This window comes from Ranitomeya imitator, chromosome 4 (assembly GCF_032444005.1).
Source record: "Ranitomeya imitator isolate aRanImi1 chromosome 4, aRanImi1.pri, whole genome shotgun sequence".
In the NCBI taxonomy this organism is placed as follows: domain Eukaryota; kingdom Metazoa; phylum Chordata; class Amphibia; order Anura; family Dendrobatidae; genus Ranitomeya; species Ranitomeya imitator.
The window spans coordinates 205346035-205371110 of record NC_091285.1 but is presented as its reverse complement, the minus strand read 5'-3'; the positions used below and the strand labels follow the sequence as shown (position 1 = coordinate 205371110).

Sequence of the window (25076 nt, the reverse complement as noted above, 5' to 3'; positions counted from 1 at the left end):
GTGTGAGACTGGCCTAACCGACACACTTAGTTAGTGAGAAATACTGGACTGAAATTTTAAAATTATAGAATCACAAGGAGGTTTAAAGCACCTCTAAAAGGCTCATTCACAGGACCATATTGTTGGTTTGTAGAAAAAAAAGTGGTTTACACTAGGACCAATGTTATTCAATGGGGCAGTGCAGACTGGCGATTTGTTTTTTATCGACTAAATCAGTGTGAAAAAGGGTGGATAGGGGGGGAAAAAAAAGCCATATGTATAGCATTTTTTTTTTTAGGGGTACATTGCAATTCTTTAACATAGGAAAGTGTAAATGGTTTTGTAAATTAATAAATCACTGCAACTGTATAAAAAAAAAAAAAAAAACAAGCTACATACTAAAGAGTAAGGGTAAGTTCACACTAGGTGTTTTTTTTTCCTGCAGCAGAACCTGATCTCTTGGCATGAAAGAAGCTGCAGAAAAAAAAAAAAAGTGCTCGGTTTTTCGCTGCGTTTTTGGCATGCTAGATTTGCATCTTGCACGTGCTGATAAAGTTTAGTGAAAAAAAAGTCCTATTCTACAGAATCAGGTATTGGCACAAAAAAAAAACAAACAAAAACGGATACCTGCGTTTTATTTTCGCCACATATTCATATCAATGTGTAAAAAAGCTCTGAAAAAACAAAAACATGAAAGTAGTGACACGCTCTATTGTGCAAAAAACAAGCTGTGTGCATGAGATTTCTGATATCCGAGACAGCTGGTACTGTGAAAGGCAGCTGAAAATTTGCACAAAAAAAAAAACAAAAAAAACACACCGCTTAGTGTGAACTTACCCTAAGAGTTTTCTGGATTAAAACCTGTTTTTTTTTTTCATACTCTCGTGTGAATCTGGCCGAATCCTGAGAAGAGCTTGCAGCTCCATGTCCTACTCTTGGCCTTGTCAGTAGTCCACACGTCACCCGGAGTATGGTCTGTTTCATACAACACAATAGAGGGCCGGGGGAGGGGGACCTAAAATCATGAGACACTGTTTGCGATTACGTTTCGCATATAGACAAGGAGTATAAACCTAAAATGTTATTTGATAATTTGTGCAAGATTACATTGCTAAATTCTTATTAGTGACCAGTTCAGGGAATTTCACATAAACAGTTATAAATTCTTAAAAATATCACATTAAATGTTCCCACAATAAAATAGAAAATACTGCAAAACTTGGGCCAAATAATAATGACACATGCATAAAATACATTTGTGCACAAGCGATCATGCAGGCTACTGTAAGCTTTAATAGAACCAAGCAATATATAGTTGTGTAAATGCTGGAGGGTCTCTCCAAGATACCCGAGAAAAAGGAGCTGTAGAAGGGAAAATGCCTGCAGAACCACCACAAGACACTGCCAACATTACGTATCCTCTACACAAGGAAAGTAATGCGTGCTAGCTACACCAGCGAGGATACAATGTATTGCACGAATGTAGTAATGAAGGTAGACCAAGCATAGCGGCAGTGCTCTACTTCTAGGGAACAGATCGGGACATATCTACTACATGTCATAGTGAGCTGTAATGGGCTGTCCACTACTCAGATAACACCTTCTCAATGCCTATAGTTCCCCATTGTAAGATAATAACACCTATACTTCCCTCCGGTGCCATTCCAGCAGTATCGACACTGGCTCTCCCGGGGATCGCATGACATTGGTTGCAGGGATTGCCTGTCAATCAGCGCTGCTTCACTCTCCTATGTACGAAACGCATACATCCAGAGGAGCTGCTGATTGGTCTGTAGGAGAGGAGAGTGAAGGCAAGGCTGCTTTGCCGCAAGGGTTAACATAACATTATTTAAGTCACACGATCCCGGGTAGAGCGAGCGTCAACACTACTGGAATGGTGGCGGAGGAGAGTATAGATATTATTTTACAAGGGACTGAGAAGCGAATGCCTCAGCAGTGGACAACCCCCTTTAGTGAAATACACTGTGAAGAAGAAAGTAAGACACGTTAGTTATTCTTTGCATGTGTATAGTCAGATCCGAGCTAGGTTGGAATCACAGGTTGCTAGTCTGTGTGGACGGCCACCATTAACTGCATTACATGGCTCCCACCGGTAATAGATCTACTTTCCGGCATGCTAATGTATAAGCCTAAAGTGTCCTTTATATACCTCCACTGGGGTGAAGAAACACTACTATAGAATTAAAATAAAAACAAAGGGTCAAGAAGTGACAGTGATGAAGAGCGTGCATTAATAATATAAACCTGAAGAAGGTGCCTGCAACGCAGAGCAATGGTCCTAATAAACAGCATACACGCAAATGTCAGCAAACATAGTTCATCCGCAGGACTTCTTGACCAGTGTTTTATGCTTATTCTGCCATAGTGGCCCTGGTTGGCTTTTATTGGACCACAGAACAGCATTGTGTCTGTTCCATCATAGCCAGTCAGGATGAGCACTTATCCTTATGGATGGAGGACACTTCCCGAACCAAGAGTTGCTGGACTGTGGAGCACCAGGTTTATTTTTACTTCTACTAGCTTGTCCTCGGAGGAACAGAGAAACCAACCTCTCGTAGTGTATGAAGCTGGATAGAAAAATTCATGAACTACTCCTCTGTAAAACTGCTCAGATTTCAGCTCGCGGCATATGAAATCACAATTAGGACATTACTATCCTATCAAGAAACAAACTAAAGAAATATATCAAACACTATCATATGACGCATGCAAAACGCCCATCCATGTACAAGTGTGGGCACAGTTACAATGGCACCTATAGATTGACAAATGTCACAGTCATTACAGAAGTCTGTAAGAGACATATCCTGCCAGTTATCCAGGTGTAAATCTACATAACCAGACTGGAGGGCTTTAGGAGAACCGTTTCCTGCCCTTATATCACCCACTATGTAACTCCCAGACACAAACTAGGGCAGTTTTATTCCCTTAAACGGTCTTCAACCAATAGCCTTTTACTTGTCTAAAAAAATACTGGCATTGCTTTCCATAAAAACGTAAAACTTTAAATATTCAGTAGTTTCTACTGAATAATGCATGTTAAAATTCTTTACAAAAGTATCCTTCATCTTCCATTAAGAAGCCACTATGTACATGAGGGGAGGCCTCCTATTTAAAGGGGTTGTCCGGTCAAAATGTATAAGTCTGCGACTTATGAATCCCCCAAGTGCACGCACCGAGTATTTCCCGGTGTGCACCAGGACTGGAGGGCATGTATGCGTTCTACATACTCCTGGGCAGAACCAGTCCAGCCTCGCAACATACACTTGTATGGAGTGAGGCCGCGTCCACTAGACAGGCGCTGCCCAGGAGTATGTATAACTCATACATGCCCTCTGGTCCCAGCTCAGAGATCATCAAATCCTTGCATAATACACTGCGTGCGCTGGGGGGAATTCACAAGTCTGCAGTCAATTCACACCGAACAACCCCTTTAATGGCTATCCTATCCACTACTGTGCCACTGCTTTGTCTCCTTGTGGTTGACTGAAAAGCAGCTTCCGGAAGATGTTGGCATAGAAAGGTCCATACACTTGCTTGTTGAAATTGACAATGTTTGCATACTGAAATCCGATGAATTCCATTTCTTTATGGACTGGTGTAAGACCTCCGGGAAGTACAGGAACTTGTTTGTATGGCTGAGGAAGGCAGAGGAATGTGGTCAAGTACTCTTGGATCCGTTTATCTGAAAAAGAATTTTAAAAAGTTATAAGAGTGAACTGAACAAATCTTAAACCCTTTCTTATTGCTTTTAGGGGTATTTGACTATTGGTCAGTATTAGTCTTATCCGACCATGCTCGAGTGTTATCCGAGCATCTGGGCATGCTCATTTATTATGTTCGAGTCCCTGCGGCTGCATGATTTGCGGCACATGTTGAGGCTGTCTAACAGCCGCAAATCAAGTAGCCGCAGGGACTCAAACATAATATACAACAAGCACGCCCAGATAACGCCAGAGCATGGCCAGGTAAGACGTTATCTGAGCACGTTCGCTCAACACTAGTCAGTATCAGTTGTTTAGGATTATTGAAAATATGACTGCATTCTCCACAGTGCCACATCTGCTAGCAGGTTGTGTGTGGTACTGCAGTTCAGCTACATCTACGTCAGAACCAAGCAGCTATATAACACCGCTTGTTTAACTACTTTTCGAACAAGCAGTTTCCGTACAAAGTTTACCAAATTTAATGGTTAAAACCTGCTCTTCCAACTTCTGATGTGTCACATTATTTGATAAGAAAAGGCAGAGGTAGATACTATATCAATAGGGATAATGATGTGCCAAGAGATACCCGAAGTCTAAGGGATCGAGGAAAAAACTAAAGCTAACAGGCAGAAGACTTCATTCTATACACACATAGCTTGGGCAGCGCAAATCATCTGCAATAAGCTCAGAATCGCCCACTTAGTTTTTGTAATTCTCCCACCTAACAATATATTAAAGGGGGTTTTCTGCTCCTTTTATTCAGACCAATTTATCTTCCACAAAAAATTTAACTTTAGCAACACCACCATTGAGCCCTGTAAAGGAGAGTTAGATACACAATGAAACAACGCAAGAACATTCAGCTGAAGAATGCTGCCTTCCTGCCTGCCTGTAGGCATGGTGTTATACCTACCAATTAGGTTGTAGATCGGGTGGTTTTTCTCCGTCAGGCTGCAGATCTGTCCTTCCAGGATACTGTTCGCCTCAATGCCAAGTGCAGGTAACCCTCTGTCTGTCAGCGATTTGTTCATCTCGTATGATATTTTGGTACTCAGTGCAGTAAGAGCCTCCTTGAAGTTAAAATTTCTAAAAAAACATTGATAAGGTTGGGGGGAATGGAGGATGGGATTTTTTATTTTTAAGACAATTTATATTAATGAAATGGATAAAAAGATTACCATTAGTATGATGGAAGGTTAAAATATGGCACTTACTTGTTCAGACCTTGAAGGAGAATGGCTGCGATTTCTTTGACTTGTTCAATAAATCCAGTAGTGCTTACAGGACCCAGGGCATTCTGGCTAATAAGACACACACAAGCTACAAGCTTCACTTCATGCAGCTTGTTCTTTAGGTCCACAATACGCAGGTCATCTGTGATGACGGTCTGGAAAGGAGGAGAAAGCCAATATGCTGACACCAGTCCGTAGACTTGTAGAAATGGTAGGCCTTAATAGTGGACTCTGTAATTACCACCTACCTCTGGCACAACACTGTCGTAATCCATATGCAGAAGTTTAACAAAACCACTGTTTAGCACCAAGGTTGGGCTCAGGTTGTCCACAGACACGCCATTTCCACTAGATGTGCTCTCCTTAGCTTTTGCCTCTACTGCATCTTTAAGAGCCTGCTCTATCCATTTGGTGGTCTGATTCAGTGCATCTACAATGAAGATATATTCAGATTAAGTTCTATGGTCCCTATACCGTAGCACCCAACTATATAGCTGCTCTCTACCAAGTAGTACCTCCAGCAGAAAACTGGTCTAGGATGCAATACAGATCTGCTACTGCACAATTTGACATTGAACACAAAAGGAAATGTCATAATATAATATTCTGCAGTAAACTGACTAATAAATATTGATGTTCATATTCATTCATTTTTATGGACCTCTAATAGATTTAGTGAGTCCACAAGTCTAAAAAAGTGACTCTTAAAAGCAGATGACTCATAAAGGGTTGGCCATGTTACATAGTTACATAGTTATTAAGGTTGAAGGAAGACTATATGTCCATCTAGTTCAACCCATAGCCTAACCTAACATGCCCTAACATGTTGATCCAGAGGAAGGCAAAAAAAACCCCATGTGGCAAAGAGTAAGCTCCACATTGGGGAAAAAAATTCCTTCCCGACTCCACTTACGGCAATCAGACTAGTTCCCTGGATCAACGCCCTATCAAGGAATCTAGTATATATACCCTGTAACATTATACTTTTCCAGAAAGGTATCCAGTCCCCTCTTAAATTTAAGTAATGAATCACTCATTACAACATCATACGGCAGAGAGTTCCATAGTCTCACTGCTCTTACAGTAAAGAATCCGCGTCTGTTATTATGCTTAAACCTTTTTTCCTCCAGACGTAGAGGATGCCACCTTGTCCCTGTCTCAGGTCTATGATTAAAAAGATCATCAGAAAGGTCTTTGTACTGTCCCCTCATATATTTATACATTAAAATAAGATCACCCCTTAGTCTTCGTTTTTCCAAACTAAATAGCCCCGAGTGTAATAACCTATCTTAGTATTGCAGACCCCCCAGTCCTCTAATAACCTTGGTCGCTCTTCTCTGCACCCGCTCCAGTTCAGCTATGTCTTTCTTATACACCGGAGACCAGAACTGTGCACAGTATTCTAAGTATGGTCGAACTAGTGACTTGTATAGAGGTAAAATTATATTCTCCTCATGAGCATCTATGCCTCTTTTAATGCATCCCATTATTTTATTTGCCTTTGTAGCAGCTGCCTGACACTGGCCCCTGAATATGAGTGTCATCCACCCATACACCCAGGTCTTTTTCATTGACGGTTTTGCCCAGAGTTTTAGAATTAAGCACATAATTATACATCTTATTACTTCTACCCAAGTGCATGACCTTACATTTATCCCCATTAAAGCTCATTTGCCATTTATCAGCCCAAGCTTCTAGTTTACATAAATCATCCTGTAATATAAAATTGTCCTCCTCTGTATTGATTACCCTGCAGAGTTTAGTGTCATCTGCAAATATTGAAATTCTACTCTGAATGCCCCCTACAAGGTCATTAATAAATATGTTAAAAAGAAGAGGGCCCAATACTGACCCCTGTGGTACCCCACTGCTAACCGCTACCCAGTCCGAGTGTGCTCCATTAATAACCACCCTTTGTTTTCTATCCCTGAGCCAGCTCTCAACCCACTTGCACATATTTTCCCCTATCCCCATTATTCTCATTTTATGTATCAACCTTTTGTGTGGCACCGTGTCAAAAGCTTTTGAAAAGTCCATATACACTACATCCACTGGGTTCCCTTGGTCCAATCCGGAACTTACCTCTTCATAGAAACTGATCAAATTAGTCTGACATGAACGGTCCCTAGTAAACCCGTGCTGATACTGGGTCATGAGGTTATTCCTCTTCAGATACTCCAGTATAGCATCCCTTAGAATGCCCTCCAGGATTTTACCCACAGTAGAGGTTAAGCTTACTGGCCTATAATTTCCGAGTTCAGTTTTTGTTCCCTTTTTGAATATTGGCACCACATTTGCTATACGCCAGTCCGGTGGTACAGACCCTGTTATTATGGAGTCTTTAAAGATTAAAAATAATGGTCTATCAATGACTGTACTTAATTCCTGCAGTACTCGAGGGTGTGTCCCATCCGGGCCCGGAGATTTGTCAATTTTAGTGATTTTTAGACGCCGCCGCACTTCCTGCTGGGTTAAGAAGGTGACATTTAATGGGGAATTTTTATCACTAGTCATTTTGTCTGCCATGGGATTTTCTTGTGTAAATACTGATGAAAAAAAGTCATTTAGCATATTGGCTTTTTCCTCATCCACCATCTCACCCAGACTATTTTTTAAGGGGGCCAACACTATCATTTTTTAGTTTCTTACTATTTATGTAGTTAAAGAATATTTTAGGATTATTTTTACTCTCTCTGGCAATGAGTCTCTCTGTCTCAATCTTTGCTGCCTTGATTTGCTTTTTACAGAATTTATTTAATTTTCTGTATTTATTTAATGCCTCCTTACTACCTACTTCCTTTAATTCTCTAAATGCTTTCTTTTTGTCACTTATTGCGCCCCTTACAGCTCTATTTAGCCATATTGGTTTCCTCCTATTTCTAGTATGTTTATTCCCATACGGTATATACTGTGCACAGGTCCTATCCAGGATGCTAATAAACGTCTACCATTTTCTTTGTGTATTTTTGTGTCTCAGGATATCATCCCAGTTAATTGCACCAAGATCCTCTCTCATCCGTTGGAAATTTGCCCTCCTGAAGTTTAGTGTCCTTGTAACCCCTCTACTACACATCTTTTTAAAGGATACATGAAAACTTATTATTTTGTGATCGCTATTTCCCAAGTGACCCCCAACCCTTATATTTGATATGCGGTCTGGCCTGTTGGTTAATATTAGGTCTAGCAGTGCCCCCCTTCTTGTTGGGTCCTGAACCAATTGTGAAAGGTAATTGTCTCTCATAGTTGTCAAAAACCGATTACCTTTGCTGGAACTGCAGGTTTCTGTTCCCCAATCTATTTCAGGGTAGTTGAAGTCCCCCATAATAATGACTTCTCCTTGAGTCGCAGCTTCATCTATTTGCTTTACGAGGATATTCTCCATTGCTTCCATTATTTTTGGAGATTTATAACAAACCCCTATCAGTAATTTATTATTTTTTCCCCCTCCCCTTATCTCCACCCACAGGGATTCTACATTTTCATTAAATTCACCTATATTATCACGCAGGATGGGTTTTAAGGACGATTTTACATATAGACACACCCCTCCCCCTCGCTTATCTGTACGGTCATTTCTCAACAGGCTATAGCCCTGCAAGTTAACAGCCCAGTCATGGCTCTCATGCAGCCACGTTTCAGATATACCCACCATGTCATAATTATGCTCCAACAACATTAGTTCTAATTCGTCCATTTTGTTGGCGAGGCTTCTGGCATTAGTATACATGCACTTTATGTTCCTCTCTGTACTTCTATTTCTTAAATTATTAACTGTTCTGACCCCACCCCCCATGCCACCGCCACCTCCAATTTCCTTATTTGTGCCCAGGTCTATGTCTGCACTATCTTCCCCTCCTATAAAATGAATACCCTCCCCCCCAATTCCTAGTTTAAACACTCCTCCAACCTTCTAGCCATTCTCTCCCCCAGCACAGCTGCACCCTCCCCATTGAGGTGCAGCCCGTCCCTAGCGTAGAGCCTGTAGCCAACTGAGAAGTCGGCCCAGTTCTGCAGGAACCCAAACCCCTCTTTCCTACACCAATTCTTGAGCCACTTATTAACTTCCCTAATCTCCAGTTTCCTCTCTGGCGTGGCACGTGGTACCGGCAGTATTTCGGAAAATACCACGTTGGAGGTCCTTGCTTTCAGCTTGCAGCCTAATTCCCTGAAATCATCTTTAAGGATCTTCCACCTACCTCTAACTTTGTCATTAGTGCCAATGTGCACCATGACCGCTGGGTCCTCACCAGCCCCTCCCAATAATCTGTCCACCCGATCAGCGATGTGTCGGACTCGAGTGCCAGGTAGGCAGCACACCGTTCGACAATCCCTGTCTTTGTGACAGATTGCCCTATCTGTTCCCCTAATAATTGAGTCGCCCACTACCAGCACCTATCTGGCCTGCCGTGCTCTCCTATTTCCCTCCTTACTGGAGCAGTCACTCCTCCGGCTTTCAGAGGACATGCCTGGCTGCAGCAGTGCTACCCCTGTACTGGCACCCCCTTCATCTGCCAACTTAGCAAACTTATTGGGGTGTGCCAGGTCAGGACTAGCCTCCCTGGCACTCTTCCCTCTACCCCGCTTCCTAACTGTCACCCAGCTTGCTACTTCATTGTCCTGCAGCTCCATCCCACCATCCCCCCCCTCATCTGTCCCATTGAGCGTCTGCTCCGTGAGCAGAAGACTCCTCTCCATATTGTCTATGGATCTCAGTGTTGCCAGCTGCACATTTAGAGTCAGAATCACATCTTGCACAGCAGTATGCACCCTTGATCGGCTGCTCAAGGATTGCATACATGTGGCAAGATGTGCACTGGATGGCATTAACAAGAGTGGAGCACATTTCCTAATGGGGATTGCACCAGACAGAACAGTTCAATAAAAAAAATAAAAAATAAATACAAAGTATTAATAAAATACAGACAGCAATTCAGTAATTCCTCCCTTGGAAACTCCCTGACTCCAAAGTCACTGAATCACAAGTCACACTTACCGCCGTCCACACTCAGCTCGCTCACACTCGCTATGCTGAAGATTTAAAGATTTTTTTTTTTTCTCTCCCTTAACAGCAATCCACCTTGCTGTCCAAATGCACTTCCAAAAAGGACTGGAGCCCCAAACAGCTTCCCCTTATAAACCCTTAATTATGAGCCCCCACCCTAAGTTAACCCCTTATGAATATAGCTACCCCCAATTCAGCAACTCACACCAATTCACACAGGTATTTGTTAAAGGCTTTCCAAATACCTCTTCACTGAATCACAAGTCACACTTACCGCTGTCCACACTTACGCTCAGGCCACACTCAGCTCGCTCACACTCGCTATGCTGAAGATTTATAGATTTTTTTTTGCTCTCCCTTAACAGCAATCCACCTTGCTGTCCAAATGCACTTCCCAAAAAAAAAGGTGTGATCTTTATTTTTACAAATGTGCTGCGGACAGCGTTTTTGTGGCATTTTGTAATATATGAAGATTGCAGGCTCTCCTCATACTTGCACGGATTGAACAGTTCTCCTTTTCCAAAATATGGCTGCCGGTGGAGGAGCAGGTGACGAGATCTTGCCAGCAGTCCCTCCAATGGAAAAATAGCTTTCCCATGCATGGCGTTTAACTGGAGGAGGCTGATGGACTGATCTGGTCACGGTCACACGCTCCTCCACAGCAGCCAAGTGGCACAAAATCATGGCCCTCACACATCTGTTCAATAAAGTGGCCAACACCTTTTCAGATCAATAATACAAGCAAACCATTGCTAGGCTATAAAAGCTCATACAAACCAGGTGATTTTTCAAGTATTTCCTGGAATTTTACTCGCTCGTATTCTGCCAACTGCCGTTGAAGCTGTGGTCTAATGTTGTGGATAGTATAGTTCACCATATCCATTTTCATGAGGTCCAGTACATGGAAGACATCCCTAATGATGGAAAAGTGAAAGAAGGGAAGAAATAAAATGGGTAAATGGAACAGGACAAGTACAACCTTCTGACTCCAAGAACAAGTCCTGGTCTTGATTGCTCTGGATTTGATGACTCTTGGAAAGCCAGGTACACTGCTCTGGCACCAGCTCATCTCCTGGAAAATCAAATGGTAGGACACTAGAAATCCACTTGGTCAGATCCTCCTTGTCCCTCACTACATCTGTCACCTCCCATACACACTAGACTGCTGGCTGATCACCGCCGATATCTACAGGTGGGGACAACTTCAGTCTAATGTGTATGGGAGCACGAATCCTTTAGAGACGCCTATGTAAATTAGACGTTCAATAATAAGAAAGCTGGCTGTTTAACGCTACCTAATGGAGTTAGCCACCCTAAGGCTGCAGTCAGTTGGGCATGAATTCTCTCGGAAGAGAATCGGGCAGATTATGCTAATGACATTCGGCAGAGTCAAGTGTCATCGTAGTGTGATCAGATGCTCTCGCAAGTGAGAATCTGAGCACAGATGAGGAAAAGATGGAGAAATTAATTTCGGATTAACAGAGTGCAGTCCAATGTTTTACATGCATAGACTTGTATGGGTGTGCATGATCCAAATTTTGGAGCTACTCGCAGCATGCTGAGATTTCTTTTTCTTATGTCAAATTGGCAGGAGAAAAACAAAAAAATAATAGACAATATAACAGACCTGCATTGCCTCATCGTATAATATTGGTTCGAGTGGTGTGCGATAAAACATTGCACTCGGTCGTGTTCATGTGAACGAGCCCTACAGGTCAATGCTGACCCTATAACAAACCTTGCTGCATGACCTACAATATTCAGCTGAAGCAGGGTCTTCTTCAAAAGGAAAGTACCTCACCTCAAAAGGTAGTAATGGCAGACACCTTAGCAGCAGTTAAGAAGCAGCTCGATGCTTTTTTCACAACAAATGGTATGAAGATTTATAAATAATCTAGCGATAGACAATGTATAATTGATCAAGAAAGATCCATGAAGTTAATCCTGTCTTTTTAACTTATGACGTAGCCATCTGCAGACAGCGGCTTCAGGGTTCACAGGAAAATACTGGTTTGCTGGATGAATGGTCTGACGGAGGTCTATGAGGTACAGATTTCCTCAGGCTGGCGTAGGGAGACCTAGGCCAAGCAATTTATACACCCCGTACCCAGGCAGCACTGCCGGACCCACAAGTCAGTATGCAAGCTTGGCCCCCACCTCAAGGAGGAAAGAATACCACCTAGACCTTTACAAATCACTACAACTAGCCTGTCTTTTCAAAGGTTGTAGAAATGATATCTGTGCCTTCAGTTCAGGGGGAGGCCAACGTGTAGAGTATCTACCGCTAGGTTTTTTTTACCTTTCTTCATGTCTGTAAATGGATGATGAAAGAAGTCAGGGCCCAAGAGATACTTTTATATCCTCTCAAAAGAATTACAGGCCTCGCTAGTGACAGGGGCGTCACCAATACTATTAACATGAATATATCTAATATCATAATGGCGCCATATAGGCTATAGGCTGAACTGGATGGACAAATGTCTTTTTTCGGCCTTACTAACTATGTTACTATGTTACTATGTTACTATGCCATGTCAGGCCTGAATAACAACAGGATTAAGTTTGGGTGATCTGATCCCCCTCCGCCATGCTGTATTATAGGATTAGCCATAACAGATTTGTGAAAGAAGAAAAGTGGTTGTCCTATTTCAACAACCTTTGTCTATTGGCTCTGTAACGTACGTGATTATCCACCCGGGGTCCAGTGCTATGTCTCCACCACGGTCCCAGTCTTTGTTGTGTGGCTGTAGCTTGTGCCAGATGGTGATTCCGCTGCAACCAATCACTGAGCTCAGCGGCTCTGCCAGTGTAGATGTCACAAACTGCCAAGCTCAGTGATTGCCTGCAGTGGTGTTGATGAGATATCACTGCTGTAGCCAAAGACATAGCGCTGGACCCAAAGTAGGACTCTGTTTTTTTATTACAAACAATTGAGAATATGGCCATACATTTCTTGAAAGGACAAGCCCCTTAACTCTAGCAGTAAATAATTCCAGTTTCGGTCCCTTTAAAACTGTGAAGGTTGTAAAGATAAATGTTACAAAATACTCGTCAATTATAGAGACAGAAACAGCCAGAGAACTTGCACCACACAGACAGGAATACCATACAAGCGCTTCTGGCACTCCCTTTAGAAAGTGACGAGTGCAGTACTATTAATAACTGCACTTAAGCTTCCAGATCTGACCTTCAGGCAGCTGGAAAGTTCCGCCTGTAGATGATGGAGTCACTGACCAGAAGCTAACCCACTTTCCCTGGATCAGCATTGCAACTGGAATCACTGGAGGGAACTTGAGCTATTTTGTAAATGCACTGATCGTTCTTTTATCCTTTTGCACCAAGATCCTATCAGAACGTTTCACACATCAAAATACACTTATTTAAAAAGCAGCAGAGGTGAAGTCAGTGTTTTCTTTGTTTTATTTATTTTGAACACCAGGCAATTGTGTATTTGCGGGCACAATGCAGCCTTTACTTTTACGCAAGACTTTTGTTCTAATTTTCATTAATAAAAAGGGACTATCCTGTATCAGAAAAACATAGCTTGTTTCTTCCAAAAAAAACGCACAAGTCCATAAGGAGTGCCTTGTATTGAGCTCTGCTTTTATTCAAGAAAGTCCGTCAGCAGAAAATGACTGTTCAAACAAAGTACAGGCACTCAGTGCACCCTTGGTGTGACCAATCATTTTAATGCACCTTCCACCTATTTGGTTTCCATCTATAAAGCCAGAACAGTCAAAGAAAAGGGGGAAGGGGGGAGGGGAGGGAAAACAAGCAGGTGGGAAGGTGCACATAAATGTTTGGCCACACCAATGGTGCATCGAGTGCCTGTACTTGGTTTAAACCAGTATTTCCAAAACTCCAGTCTTCATGGCTCCCAACAGGTCATGTTTTCAAGATTTCCATAGTGCTGCACCAATGGGAGAACTACGAATACTTCCATCACCTGTGCAATACTAGAGGAAATCCTGAAAACATGACCTGTTGGGGTCCGGGAGGACAGGAGTTTGGGAAACACTGGTTTAAACAGTCGTTCTCTACTGACAGACCCCCTTTTAGGTGAATTAAGCAGCACTGCAATACCATAGGTAGCATGTAGAAATGGTTTCTGAACACAACCTGTGGGCAGGTGTGAAAAAGGTAAAAGAAGCCATGTTTCTCTAATCCTGGACAATCTTTAGCATCAAGACTGCAACTACATAGACCACAGAGCTAGGGCTCATTCAGACGTCAGTGATTTCTCATCAGTATTAGTATGCCAAAGCCAGGAGCGTCTCCAAAACACAGAACAGGCGTCAAGCTTTCAATGATAGTTTCCCTGTATGTTTGACTAATGGTATTGACATACAAACACTGATGAAAAATCAGAGACATCTGAATGAGCCCTTATGAGTACCTGTCGGACTGCAGCCGCCCAAAAGGGGTCTCTTATCTAGACAACCCTTTTAGTTATTGAAGGCCAGTTGGCAGTGTTTTAGCTACTTCACGCTGCTATCAATCAACATCGAAGGAAACTGCAGGCAGATATGTAACGCTACATGGTGTGAATTCATAGGATGTCCATACATACTACTGGGACCATCCCTTGATATGATAAATCTACCAAGTCAGATCTATAAGATCTGACAAGACAAGGAGGACAACTTCCAACTAAATCCTAATCAGGGTCATGTCTAGATTCTCCACAGAACAAAACTGGTAAAATGGATACAAACTAGTACAGGAGACAAGTAAAGCTACCAGAATGGCGCCTTCTGCAGAATCAAACCAGTGGGGCGACTGTCTTAATGTCAAAAATGGTGTTCTCCAAAGTCAGTGGTGGTGCTTGGGACGTAAAAAACACAATATTTGCAGTTGTTGAAAATCTAAAAGAATATACACTAACCTAAGCATTTGTACAATGTCTCCACTGGCCTTGAGCTTCTTCACATCATCATCCCTCACAGGGGCACATAACTTGGACATTATAGTGATGATATAACTGCCAAGCTTCGGAATATCAACAGCGTGGTGTTCTGCCTGTTGCCTTATTAGATCCACGTCTAGAACCTCACAGATTTGAGTCCGAAGTCTGTTTGTACCAGGAGTTAAGAAGGAAAGTAGAATCTGCAATACAGACATTATTACATTTGTGCACAGAGATCTCCATATACACCCATAATGCCGTCAGGATGCAGCCATTGTTCAATGTTATTTTTGTTTCGTGACAGATAATTTACTATATAAATGTAGTAAGGGAATGTGTTTTTTTACCCAAATGTAATGACATGTTGAGGAAAAAAAATAAATCAATAATAAATAAATTATTTTCGGCTTTCTTTGTGTGGTAAAAATTACTTGGCAACATGGTTCTTCATGACAGCATGATTACAGTGATACCAAAGTTGTGCACATTTCATTATTTAACTGGTCAAAAAAAAAAAAAAAAAGTAGCACCCAAAAAGGGGAAAAAAAAAATAAATATAAAAAAAAATATTATAATATATATATATATATATATATATATATATATATATATATATATATATATATTTATTTATTTAGGTTATATACATTACCACAATGAATTTTAAACAAAACAATTCAGATGCAGTTGAAGTTCAGACTTTCAGCTTTCATTTGAGGGTATCCACATTAAAATTGGATGAAGGGTTTAGGAGTTTCAGCTCCTTAACATGTGCCACCCTGTTTTTAAAGGGACCAAAAATAATTGGACAATTGACTCCAAGGCTATTTCATGGACAGGTGTGGGCAATCCCTTTGTTATGTAATTCTCGATTAAACAGATAAAAGTCCTGGAGTTGATTTGAGGTGTGGTGCTTGCATTTGGAAGGTTTTGCTGTGAAGTAAAAAGGAGCTCTCCATGCAGGTGAAACAAGCCATCCTTAAGCTGCGAAAACAGAAAAAACCCATCCGAGAAATTGATACAACATTAGGAGTGGCAAAATCTACAGTTTGGTACATCCTGAGAAAGAAAGAAAGCACTGGTGAACTCATCAATGCAAAAAGACCTGGGTGCCCACGGAAGACAACATTGGTGGATGATCGCAGAATAATCTCCACGGTGAAGAGAAACCCCTTCACAACAGTCAACCAAGTGAACAACACTCTCCAGGAGGTAGGCGTATCAATATCCAAATCTACCATAAAGAGAGGACTGCATGAAAGTAAATACAGAGGGTTCACTGCACGGTGCAAGCCACTCATAAGCATCAAGAATAAAAAGGCTAGACTGGACTTTGCTAAAAAAAAAATCTAAAAAAGCCAGCACAGTTCTGGAAGAACATTCTTTGGACAGATGAAACCAAGATCAACCTCTACCAGAATGATGGAAAGAGAAAAGTATGGCGAAGGTGTGGTACAGCTCATGATCCAAAGCATACCACATCATCTGTAAAACACGGCGGAGGCAGTGCGATGGCTTGGGCATGCATGGCTGCCAGTGGCACTGGGTCACTAGTGTTTATTGATGATGTGACACAGGACAGAAGCAGCTGAATGAATTCTGAGGTATTCAGAGCCATACTGTGTGCTCAGATCCAGCCAAATGCAGCCAAACTGATTGGTCGTCGTTTCATACTACAGATGGACAATGACCCAAAACATAAAGCCAAAGCAACCCAGGAATTTATTAAAGCAAAGAAGTGGAATATTCTTGAATGGCCAAGTCAGTCACCTGATCTCAACCCAATTGAGCATGCATTTCACTTGTTAATGACTAAACTTCAGACAGAAAGGCCCACAAACAAACAGCAACTGAAAACCACCACAGTGAAGGCCTGGCAGAGCATCAAAAAGGAGGAAACACAGCGTCTGGTGATGTCCATGAGTTCAAGACTTCAGGCAGTCATTGCCAACAAATGGTTTTCAACCAAGAACTAAAAATGAACATTTTATTTAAAATTATTGAATCTGTCCAAATACTTTAGGTCTCTTTAAATTCAGGGTGGCACATGTTAAGGAGCTGAAACTCCTAAACCCTTCATTCAATTTTAATGTGGATACCCTCAAATGAAAGCTGAAAGTCTGAACTTCAACTGCATCTGAATTGTTTTGTTTAAAATTCATTGTGGTAATGTCTATAACCAAAATTAGAAAAATGTTGTCTCTGTCCAAATATATATGGACCTAACATTATATATATATGTGTTTTTTTTCTTTTCCAGATCAAATTTTTATTGAATGCATGTACCATATCGGATAAGTGTCATCGCTTTTATAGGTCTGACTAATGAATGCAGCAAGATCGTATAAACTTCTATAGTTTTTTTTTACTGCATTGTTGAAAAAAAAAAAACAAATCACACCCCTTTTCCCTCATAATTTATTTTTTTTTTTTTTTAACTGTATTTTTCTGCACCTGTAGGAAACGTTGACTTGGGATTATATTGCAGTACTTAAGAGATCAAACAAAAAAACAAACAAAACAACAAAAAACAAGGTCTTCTATGAAGACCAGCCTGTGGCTGGGTTTCGAAGGTGTACCAAGATGGTAGCCTTCAGCGGGCCACCCCCTCCTCCAACTGTCATGCCAAGCCATTGACATCCCACAATCACGCAGCTGGAGGGCCGATAGGTGTCTGAATGGACCCTCACTATGCTTGCAGCACCATGAATGTTACTGTCATAGATGGACGGACACTTAAGTGGTTAAAACAGCAATCAGTGCTAGCTTCGGTTCCTGCTGTTAGGGTATGTGCACACGCTGCGGATCCGCAGCGTTTTTTGCGGTGCAGAAACGCTGCAGATCCGCAATTGATTTACAGTACAATGTAAATCAATGAGAAAAAAAACGCTATGCAGAAAAATCGGTGCGGAAACGCTCAGATTAAAAGAAGCAGCATGTCACTTTTTTTGCAGATCTGCAGCGTTTTTGTACCCATTCCATTATAGAAATCCGCAGGGCAGGGGTAAAACAAACGCACAAAAATGCTGCGGATCCGCACAAAAAAAACGCGACAAATCCACAGCTGCGTTTTCTGCCTAGAGATGCAGAATCCACACCAGAAAATCTTAAGGCTAATCCGCAACGTGTGCACATAGCCTTAGAGGTATGTGCTGGCTGTATAACATAACTTGCACCTGCTGTGTGCGCACTGGGATCAGTTCCTAAGCCCACAGCATACTCCTGCTCCATGATATAGTACATCATGGAACGGGAAGGAGTTAAATATAGTTACCTCTCTTATTTCATCAAACAGCTTGATGGCATGATCATACTTGGGAGGATCCTCCTTAAGTTCTGATTCTAGGCAATCCCAGAAAGCTTTGTGGACAATCTGCTTTACCCTTCCTTCCAAGCTGAAAGATAAGCATAATTGTAAAGGTTCATATATGCATTTTGCATAAATGGTTTCAATTTAAAAGCTTTGTTTCATTTCTGCAGCTTGCATGTATTGTAATAGAAGCACGCTGCAAGAGCAACATTTCCCCTGAGCCTGAAAGTGGTCGTATATCCCCAAATTAGTTTTCTTTTCAAACCACCCAGCAAGCTTTAAAAAAAAAAAAAAAAAAAAAAAAAAAAAAAAAGGATTTTGGGACAGGTGTGTTCGTTATATCAATCATGGATGGATAAACTATTTGCTGCTTTTTTTTAATTATAAACTTAGAAAGACACCAAGGTTACTTACTGGTAGCCATTTTTTCCAGAACCCATGACAGCACACCTGAGAGAGGGAGCAGCCAGGGAAGTAAACCTATTGAAATAAAAGGGTGGTACCTCTCCCCCGCCTCAGTTGGGTTACAGAGCATGGAGGACCTCCGGTTAAATTTACACACATGACCAACATTTAAAAATAAAACAAACAAACCACCCTATAGTGCACACTCAAAAAGGTGAGAAGGCGGGGGCGGGGGGGAGAAAAGAACTATACGGGTGCTGTCATGGGTTCCGAAAACACCAAGGTTGCTTACCGGTAGCCGGTTTTTCCGGAACCCACGATGGCACACTTGAGAGAGGGGATCCGCCCAGCCAGGACAGGAAACCCTGCAGAAAATAAAAGGGCGGTACCTCTCAGTCGCTTCAGTTGGTTTTCAGAGCATGAGAGGCCCCCCTGGTTAGTACACATGGCAAATCCGTCACCACATTACATTAACTAAAAAACACCCAAAACTATAGTGCACACTGAAGGGGTGATAAGGGGGGGGGGGGGGGGAAATATACAGGTGCCGTCAAGGGTTCCGGAAAAACCGGCTACCGGTAAGTGATCAAGTGACTTTGGTGTTTTCCCATCTCCCATGACAGCACACCTGAGAGACTTTTGTAGAATGAAACCTTAGGGAGGGACCACAGCATGCAGTACCCTTCTACCAAAGGTTAGGTAAGCAGAAGAGGAAAGGTCTAGCTGGTAGTGTTTGAAAAAAGTTGAGGGTGAGGACCAGGTAGCGGCCTTGCAAATTTGATCAATCGATACCTCAGCCTTCTCTGCCCAGGAGGTAGCCATGGCTCTGGTGGAGTGAGCCTTGATTCCCTCAGGAACCGGAGTGCCACTCGCAGAGTAGGATAAACTAATGGTCTCCCTGATCCATCTGGCAATGGTACTTTTAGCTACCCCACACTCTCTTTTTCTATTCTGAAAGGCTACAAATAGGGTTTGGTCTTTCCTCCACTGGCTAGTCATGGACATATATTGTAACATGGACGTTCTTACGTCTAACGTATGGAATTTTTGTTCTCCAGGATTATTACAAAATGATGGTAGAGTAATCTCCTGACTCCTATGAAATTTAAGGACTACCTGGGGGAGATACGCCGGATCTGGTCTTAGAACAATTCTGTCTTCGAATATCTGAGTATTAGGAGGGCATATAGACAGGACCTGCAAATCACCTTCCCGATGTTAAGGCTACCAGTAGAACTGTTTAAAGGATGAGTAATTTAGGTGACAACTCCTGCAAAGGCTCAAAAGGGTCTTTGGTTAAGGCTTCTAAGACTAAATTTAGATCCCAAGGGATTTTGGGATAATGACCGACCTAGAGCTGCCACAGGATTTTATGAATCATGAAACCCATCTATTAGATGCTAGATTGCAGTTGTATAGGGCCCCCAAGGCTGAAACTTGAACCTTAAGGGTGCTCTTCGCTAATCCGAGTTGCAACCCTGTCTGCCGAAAACTCTAGGATGGGTCCCACTGGAGCTACATCCAACGGTTCACCCAGGAAGTCAAGAAACTTCTTACATGTCCTACCGTAGATTCTCGATGTTATAGGCTTTCTGCTTTTCAATAGGGTGGAGACTAACCCTGGTGAGAATCCCTGGCGACTCAGTAACACCCTCTCAAATTCCAGGCTGCCAGATGGAAGCCTTTCACTTGAGAGTGGCTCACTGGTCCCTGGGTTAACAGGTCCGGAACTTCTGGAAGAATCCATGGGTCTGTTAATGACACCTGCCTTAGAAAGGAGAACAATAACCTCCTTGGCCAGAATGGAGCTGTGAGTATTTTTGCTCGATCCTCTCTGATCTTCCGGACTACTGTTGGAATCATCACTATCGGGGGAAATGCGTAGGCCAGAGAGAACCTCCATGGTATTAGCAGGGCATCTACTGCAAAAGGATGTTTTCTTGGATTCAGGGAGCAGAATTTTTTGACTTTTTTGTTGTGTGAAGTGGCAAACAAGTCTATTTCTGGTGTACTATTTATTGGAACACCTGAGGGTTTAAGGACCATTCCCCCTGTCTCAAACCTCTGCGACTCAGGAGGTCTGCATGTGTGTTTTCTACGCCCCTTATGTGTAGTGCGGTCAGGGACGACAGGTGTTCTGCCAACTGGAAAAGTAGATTTGACACCTCCATGAGGCCCCGAGACCTCGTCCTCCTCGGTGATTGATCTAAGCCACCACTGCTCAATTGCCCGACATGATCCAAGTATGGCAGCCCCGGAGCAAGGGCAGAAAATGTTTCAAAGCCTTTTCCACTGCCCATAGTTCTTTTTCGTTTGAACCATTATTCCTTTCTCGCAAGAACCAGGTTTCTTGTACTGAATGAGACCTCAGATGAGCACCCCAACCCAGTGGCGTAGGAAGGGAGGTGCGGGGGGGGCGGTCCGCCCCGGGCGGCACAATGCGGGGGGCGGCCGCGGCCGGCGCTGCAGGAGAAGAAGGAAAAAAAAAAAAAAAGAAGACGCCCCTTTAAATCTTCGGGCGGCGCCGTCCGCCGCCACGACCAGGGCCAGCTCCCCCCACCCCCGGGCCCCACCCCCCGCTCTAATACTCACCTCTCCTGGTTCCTGCGGCTTCAGCGTCCTCTGATTCTGCGACGTCTCAGAGCAGAGGGCGCGATGACGTCACTACTGTGCGCGCCGCTCTGCCTCTCTGTCCTGAGCGTCGCAGAGCCGGAGAGACGCTGACTGCACCGGACCTACGCTAGGAACGGGAGAGGTGAGGATTTTACTTTTTTTTTTTTTTTCTTTATGTCTGTCTGGGGGCAATGCTGGACACACTGGGGCAATACTGGAGACCATGGGGCAGATTGCTGGACACACTGGGGCAATACTGGAGACCATGGGGCAGAATGCTGGACACACTGGGGCAATACTGGAGACCATGGGGCAGAATGCTGGACACTGGGGCAATACTGGAGACCATGGGGCAGAATGCTGGACACACTGGGGCAATACTGGAGACCATGGGGCAGATTGCTGGACACACTGGGGCAATACAGGAGACTATGGGGCAGATTGCTGGACACACTGGGGCAATACTGGAGACCATGGGGCAGAATGCTGGACACACTGGGGCAATACTGGAGACCATGGGGCAGAATGCTGGACACACCAGGGCAATACTGGAGACCATGGGGCAGAATGCTGAACACACTGGGGCAATACAGGAGACCATGGGGCAGATTGTTGGACACACCGGGGCAATACTGGAGACCCTTTGGCAGATTTCTGGACACATTGAGGCAATGCTGGAGACCCTGGGGCAGACTTCTGGACACACTGGGGCAATGCTGGACACTGGGGCAGATTGCTGGACACACTGGGGCAGACTTCTGGACACACTGGGGCAATGCTGGACACTGGGGCAGATTGCTGGACACACTGGGGCAATGCTGGACACTGGGGGTAATATGCTGGACACACTGGGGCAGACTGCTGGACATACTGGGGAAAGGCTGGACACTGGGGCAGATTGCTGGACACACTGGGGGCAGTGCTGGACACACTGGGGCAGATTGCTTGACACTGGGGGTAATATGCTGGACACTGGGGCAGATTGCTGGACAACATGGGGGTAATATGCTGGACACACTGGGGCAATACTGGAGACCATGGGGCAGAATGCTGGACACTGGGGCAATACTGGAGACCATGGGGCAGAATGCTGGACACACTGGGGCAATACTGGAGACCATGGGGCAGAATGCTGGACACACTGGGGCAATACTGGAGACCATGGGGCAGATTGCTGGACACACTGGGGCAATACAGGAGACCATGGGGCAGAATGCTGGACACACTGGGGCAATACAGGAGACTATGGGGCAGATTGCTGGACACACTGGGGCAATACTGGAGACCATGGGGCAGAATGCTGGACACACTGGGGCAATACTGGAGACCATGGGGCAGATTGCTGGACACACCGGGGCAATACTGGAGACCATGGGGCAGAATGCTGAACACACTGGGGCAATACAGGAGACCATGGGGCAGATTGCTGGACACACCGGGGCAATACTGGAGACCCTTTGGCAGATTTCTGGACACATTGAGGCAATGCTGGAGACCCTGGGGCAGACTTCTGGACACACTGGGGCAATGCTGGACACTGGGGGTAATATGCTGGACACACTGGGGCAGACTGCTGGACATACTGGGGAAAGGCTGGACACTGGGGCAGATTGCTGGACACACTGGGGGCAGTGCTGGACACACTGGGGCAGATTGCTTGACACTGGGGGTAATATGCTGGACACACTGGGGCAGATTGCTGGACAACATGGGGGTAATATGCTGGACACACTGGGGCAGATTGCTGGACAACATGGGGGTAATATGCTGGACACACTGGGGGCAGGACTTGAGGCATGGGCAGAATGTAGATACGGGGCATGATTGGAGATACGGGGCAGGATTGGATCATGGGGCAGGACGGATACGATGGAGGCTGGTGGGGCAGGATGGGGAGATCATATGGGGTAGAATAGATACTCATGAGGGCAGGATGCGAGAACATATGGCTGGAGCCAGGAATGAGATAAACGGGGCCAGGGTGGGGAATAGTGTTACCATAGGGGATAATTAAGGGATATTATTACTGCAGTGATGTATTTATTTTATTTTTTGAGTATACTGTTTTAAATGGGGGGGCGGTCCTGTTACTGTGCAGAGTGACACTATATTGCCTTTTTATCTTCATGTGGTGTAATGTAGAAGTTGTGAAAAATTAAGTAATGTGTTCTGCAAGCGGAGCTCGAGATAACTGTTATTTCCTGCAGAAACGAGTCCTGGCTGGAAGGAATGATGGCGGTCTGTGCTGGATGAAAGATGAAGGACTTCACCTAGAGACGTCACTGGTGAGTCAGTGTTACCTATACACTGACACTATACACTGTATACTATATAGAGGTCCTGTGTATAATGTCACCAGTGATCTCTGTATTACCTCTACACAGACACTGCATACTAAGTACAGATCTCCTGTGAATACTGGCACTTATGGTGATAGTATTGTGTTTTTTTTTTTATTACTGATCAGTATTGTAGTATTCAGTCACTATGTGGTGGTAATATGTGGTCTGGAAATGGTGTTGTGGTATTTGTCCCTTGTATGTAGTATTATTCGGTCACTATGTGGCCTGGTCATGGTGTGGTGGTATTAAGTCACAGGTTTGGCATGTGGGGGTGACACCATTAGGCCCAGTTTACGTTCTACAAAACAGGAAAACAATTTTTGGTAACCTTTGTGTGTATTGAGTGGGGGGTGGGGGGGGCGCCAAACTCGGGAACAGCCCCGGGCGGCAAAAGCTCTAGCTACGCCTCTGCCCCAACCTATACCGCTTGCGTTGGTCGTGATGATGTCTTCAACCGGTTTCTGCCACTGAACCCCCCATTGTGCGATGTTCCTTCTCAGTCCACCAAATTAGGGAATCTCTTATGCCCTTAGAAAGACATAGATTTCCTTCTAAATGCCCTCTTAACAGTTTCTGAGCTGACAGAACTTCCAACTGCAGCTGTCTCAGGTGAAATTATATCCATCCTATAGCCGGAATGCAAGACGTTAATGAGTAGTAGAGACATTGCTTTTCTTAGGGTCATTGCTGTTTGACGTATTGCTGTACCAGTCAGGTTCATTATTTTGGCCACTTTGTTCTCCGGAAGGAGGCAGAGCTGACGCTCTGAGTCCAGTATTAATCCTAGGAAGGACTGCACTTTTACTGGTACTAATCTTGATTTGTGGGTATTTATTATCCATCCCAGCTCTATTAGAGTTGACGTTACAACTGTTACTTGATGGGCGCAGTGGGTCTCTGACCTTCCTACCACAAGAAAGTCATCCAGGTATGGGACAATCACTACATCCCGGGATCGGAGGTATGACATTACCTCTACCATCACCTTGGTGAAGACCCTGGGAGCTGTAGACAGGCCGAATGGAAGGGCTGTATATTGGAAATGTTTTATTCTGTTTTGCATGTAAAGTGCTACTCTCAAGTGTTTCCGATATTCCTGATGTACTGGGATATGGTAATATGCATCCTTTTAAGTCTATTAGGCTACTTTCACACTAGCGTCGGATTCGGCCCGTCGCTTTGCGTCGGGCCGAGATTCCGACGCTAGCGTTTGTTGCGCCGCACAACGGGTGTAGCAGATGCATTTCTCCAGCGCATCCGCTGCCCCATTGTGAGGCACGGGGAGGTGGGGGGCGGAGTTCCGGCCGCGCATGCGTGGTCGGAAAAAGCGGTCCGCCGGCAGCAAAACGTTACATTTAACGTATTTTGCTCCTGGCGGTCCGCCACAACACGGCGCAACCGTCGCACGACGTTGCGACGTGTGTCAATACGTCGCAATGCGTCAGTAATGTTACTCTATGGGGCAAAAACGCATCCTGCAAACAACTTTGCAGGATGCGTTTTTTTCCCCTAAACGACGCATTGCAACGTATTGAAAACGACGCTAGTGTGAAAGTAGC

General features: G+C 43.9%; 1 protein-coding gene across 1 annotated transcript in view; it reads right to left on the bottom strand.

Moving 5' to 3' along the window:
• Positions 1-597: 597 nt before the first annotated feature.
• Positions 598-25076, bottom strand: part of TCP11L2 (t-complex 11 like 2) — a 63316-nt gene continuing 38837 nt past the window's right edge. The window contains exons 4-10 of the mRNA XM_069764309.1: positions 18122-18242; positions 14827-15047; positions 10719-10855; positions 5188-5369; positions 4922-5094; positions 4621-4793; positions 598-3685 (exon numbers count right to left, since the gene is read on the bottom strand). Of these exons, the coding sequence (XP_069620410.1) occupies positions 3453-3685; positions 4621-4793; positions 4922-5094; positions 5188-5369; positions 10719-10855; positions 14827-15047; positions 18122-18242 (1240 nt within the window). The 3' untranslated portion in view covers positions 598-3452. The remainder of the gene's footprint in view (positions 3686-4620; positions 4794-4921; positions 5095-5187; positions 5370-10718; positions 10856-14826; positions 15048-18121; positions 18243-25076) is intronic.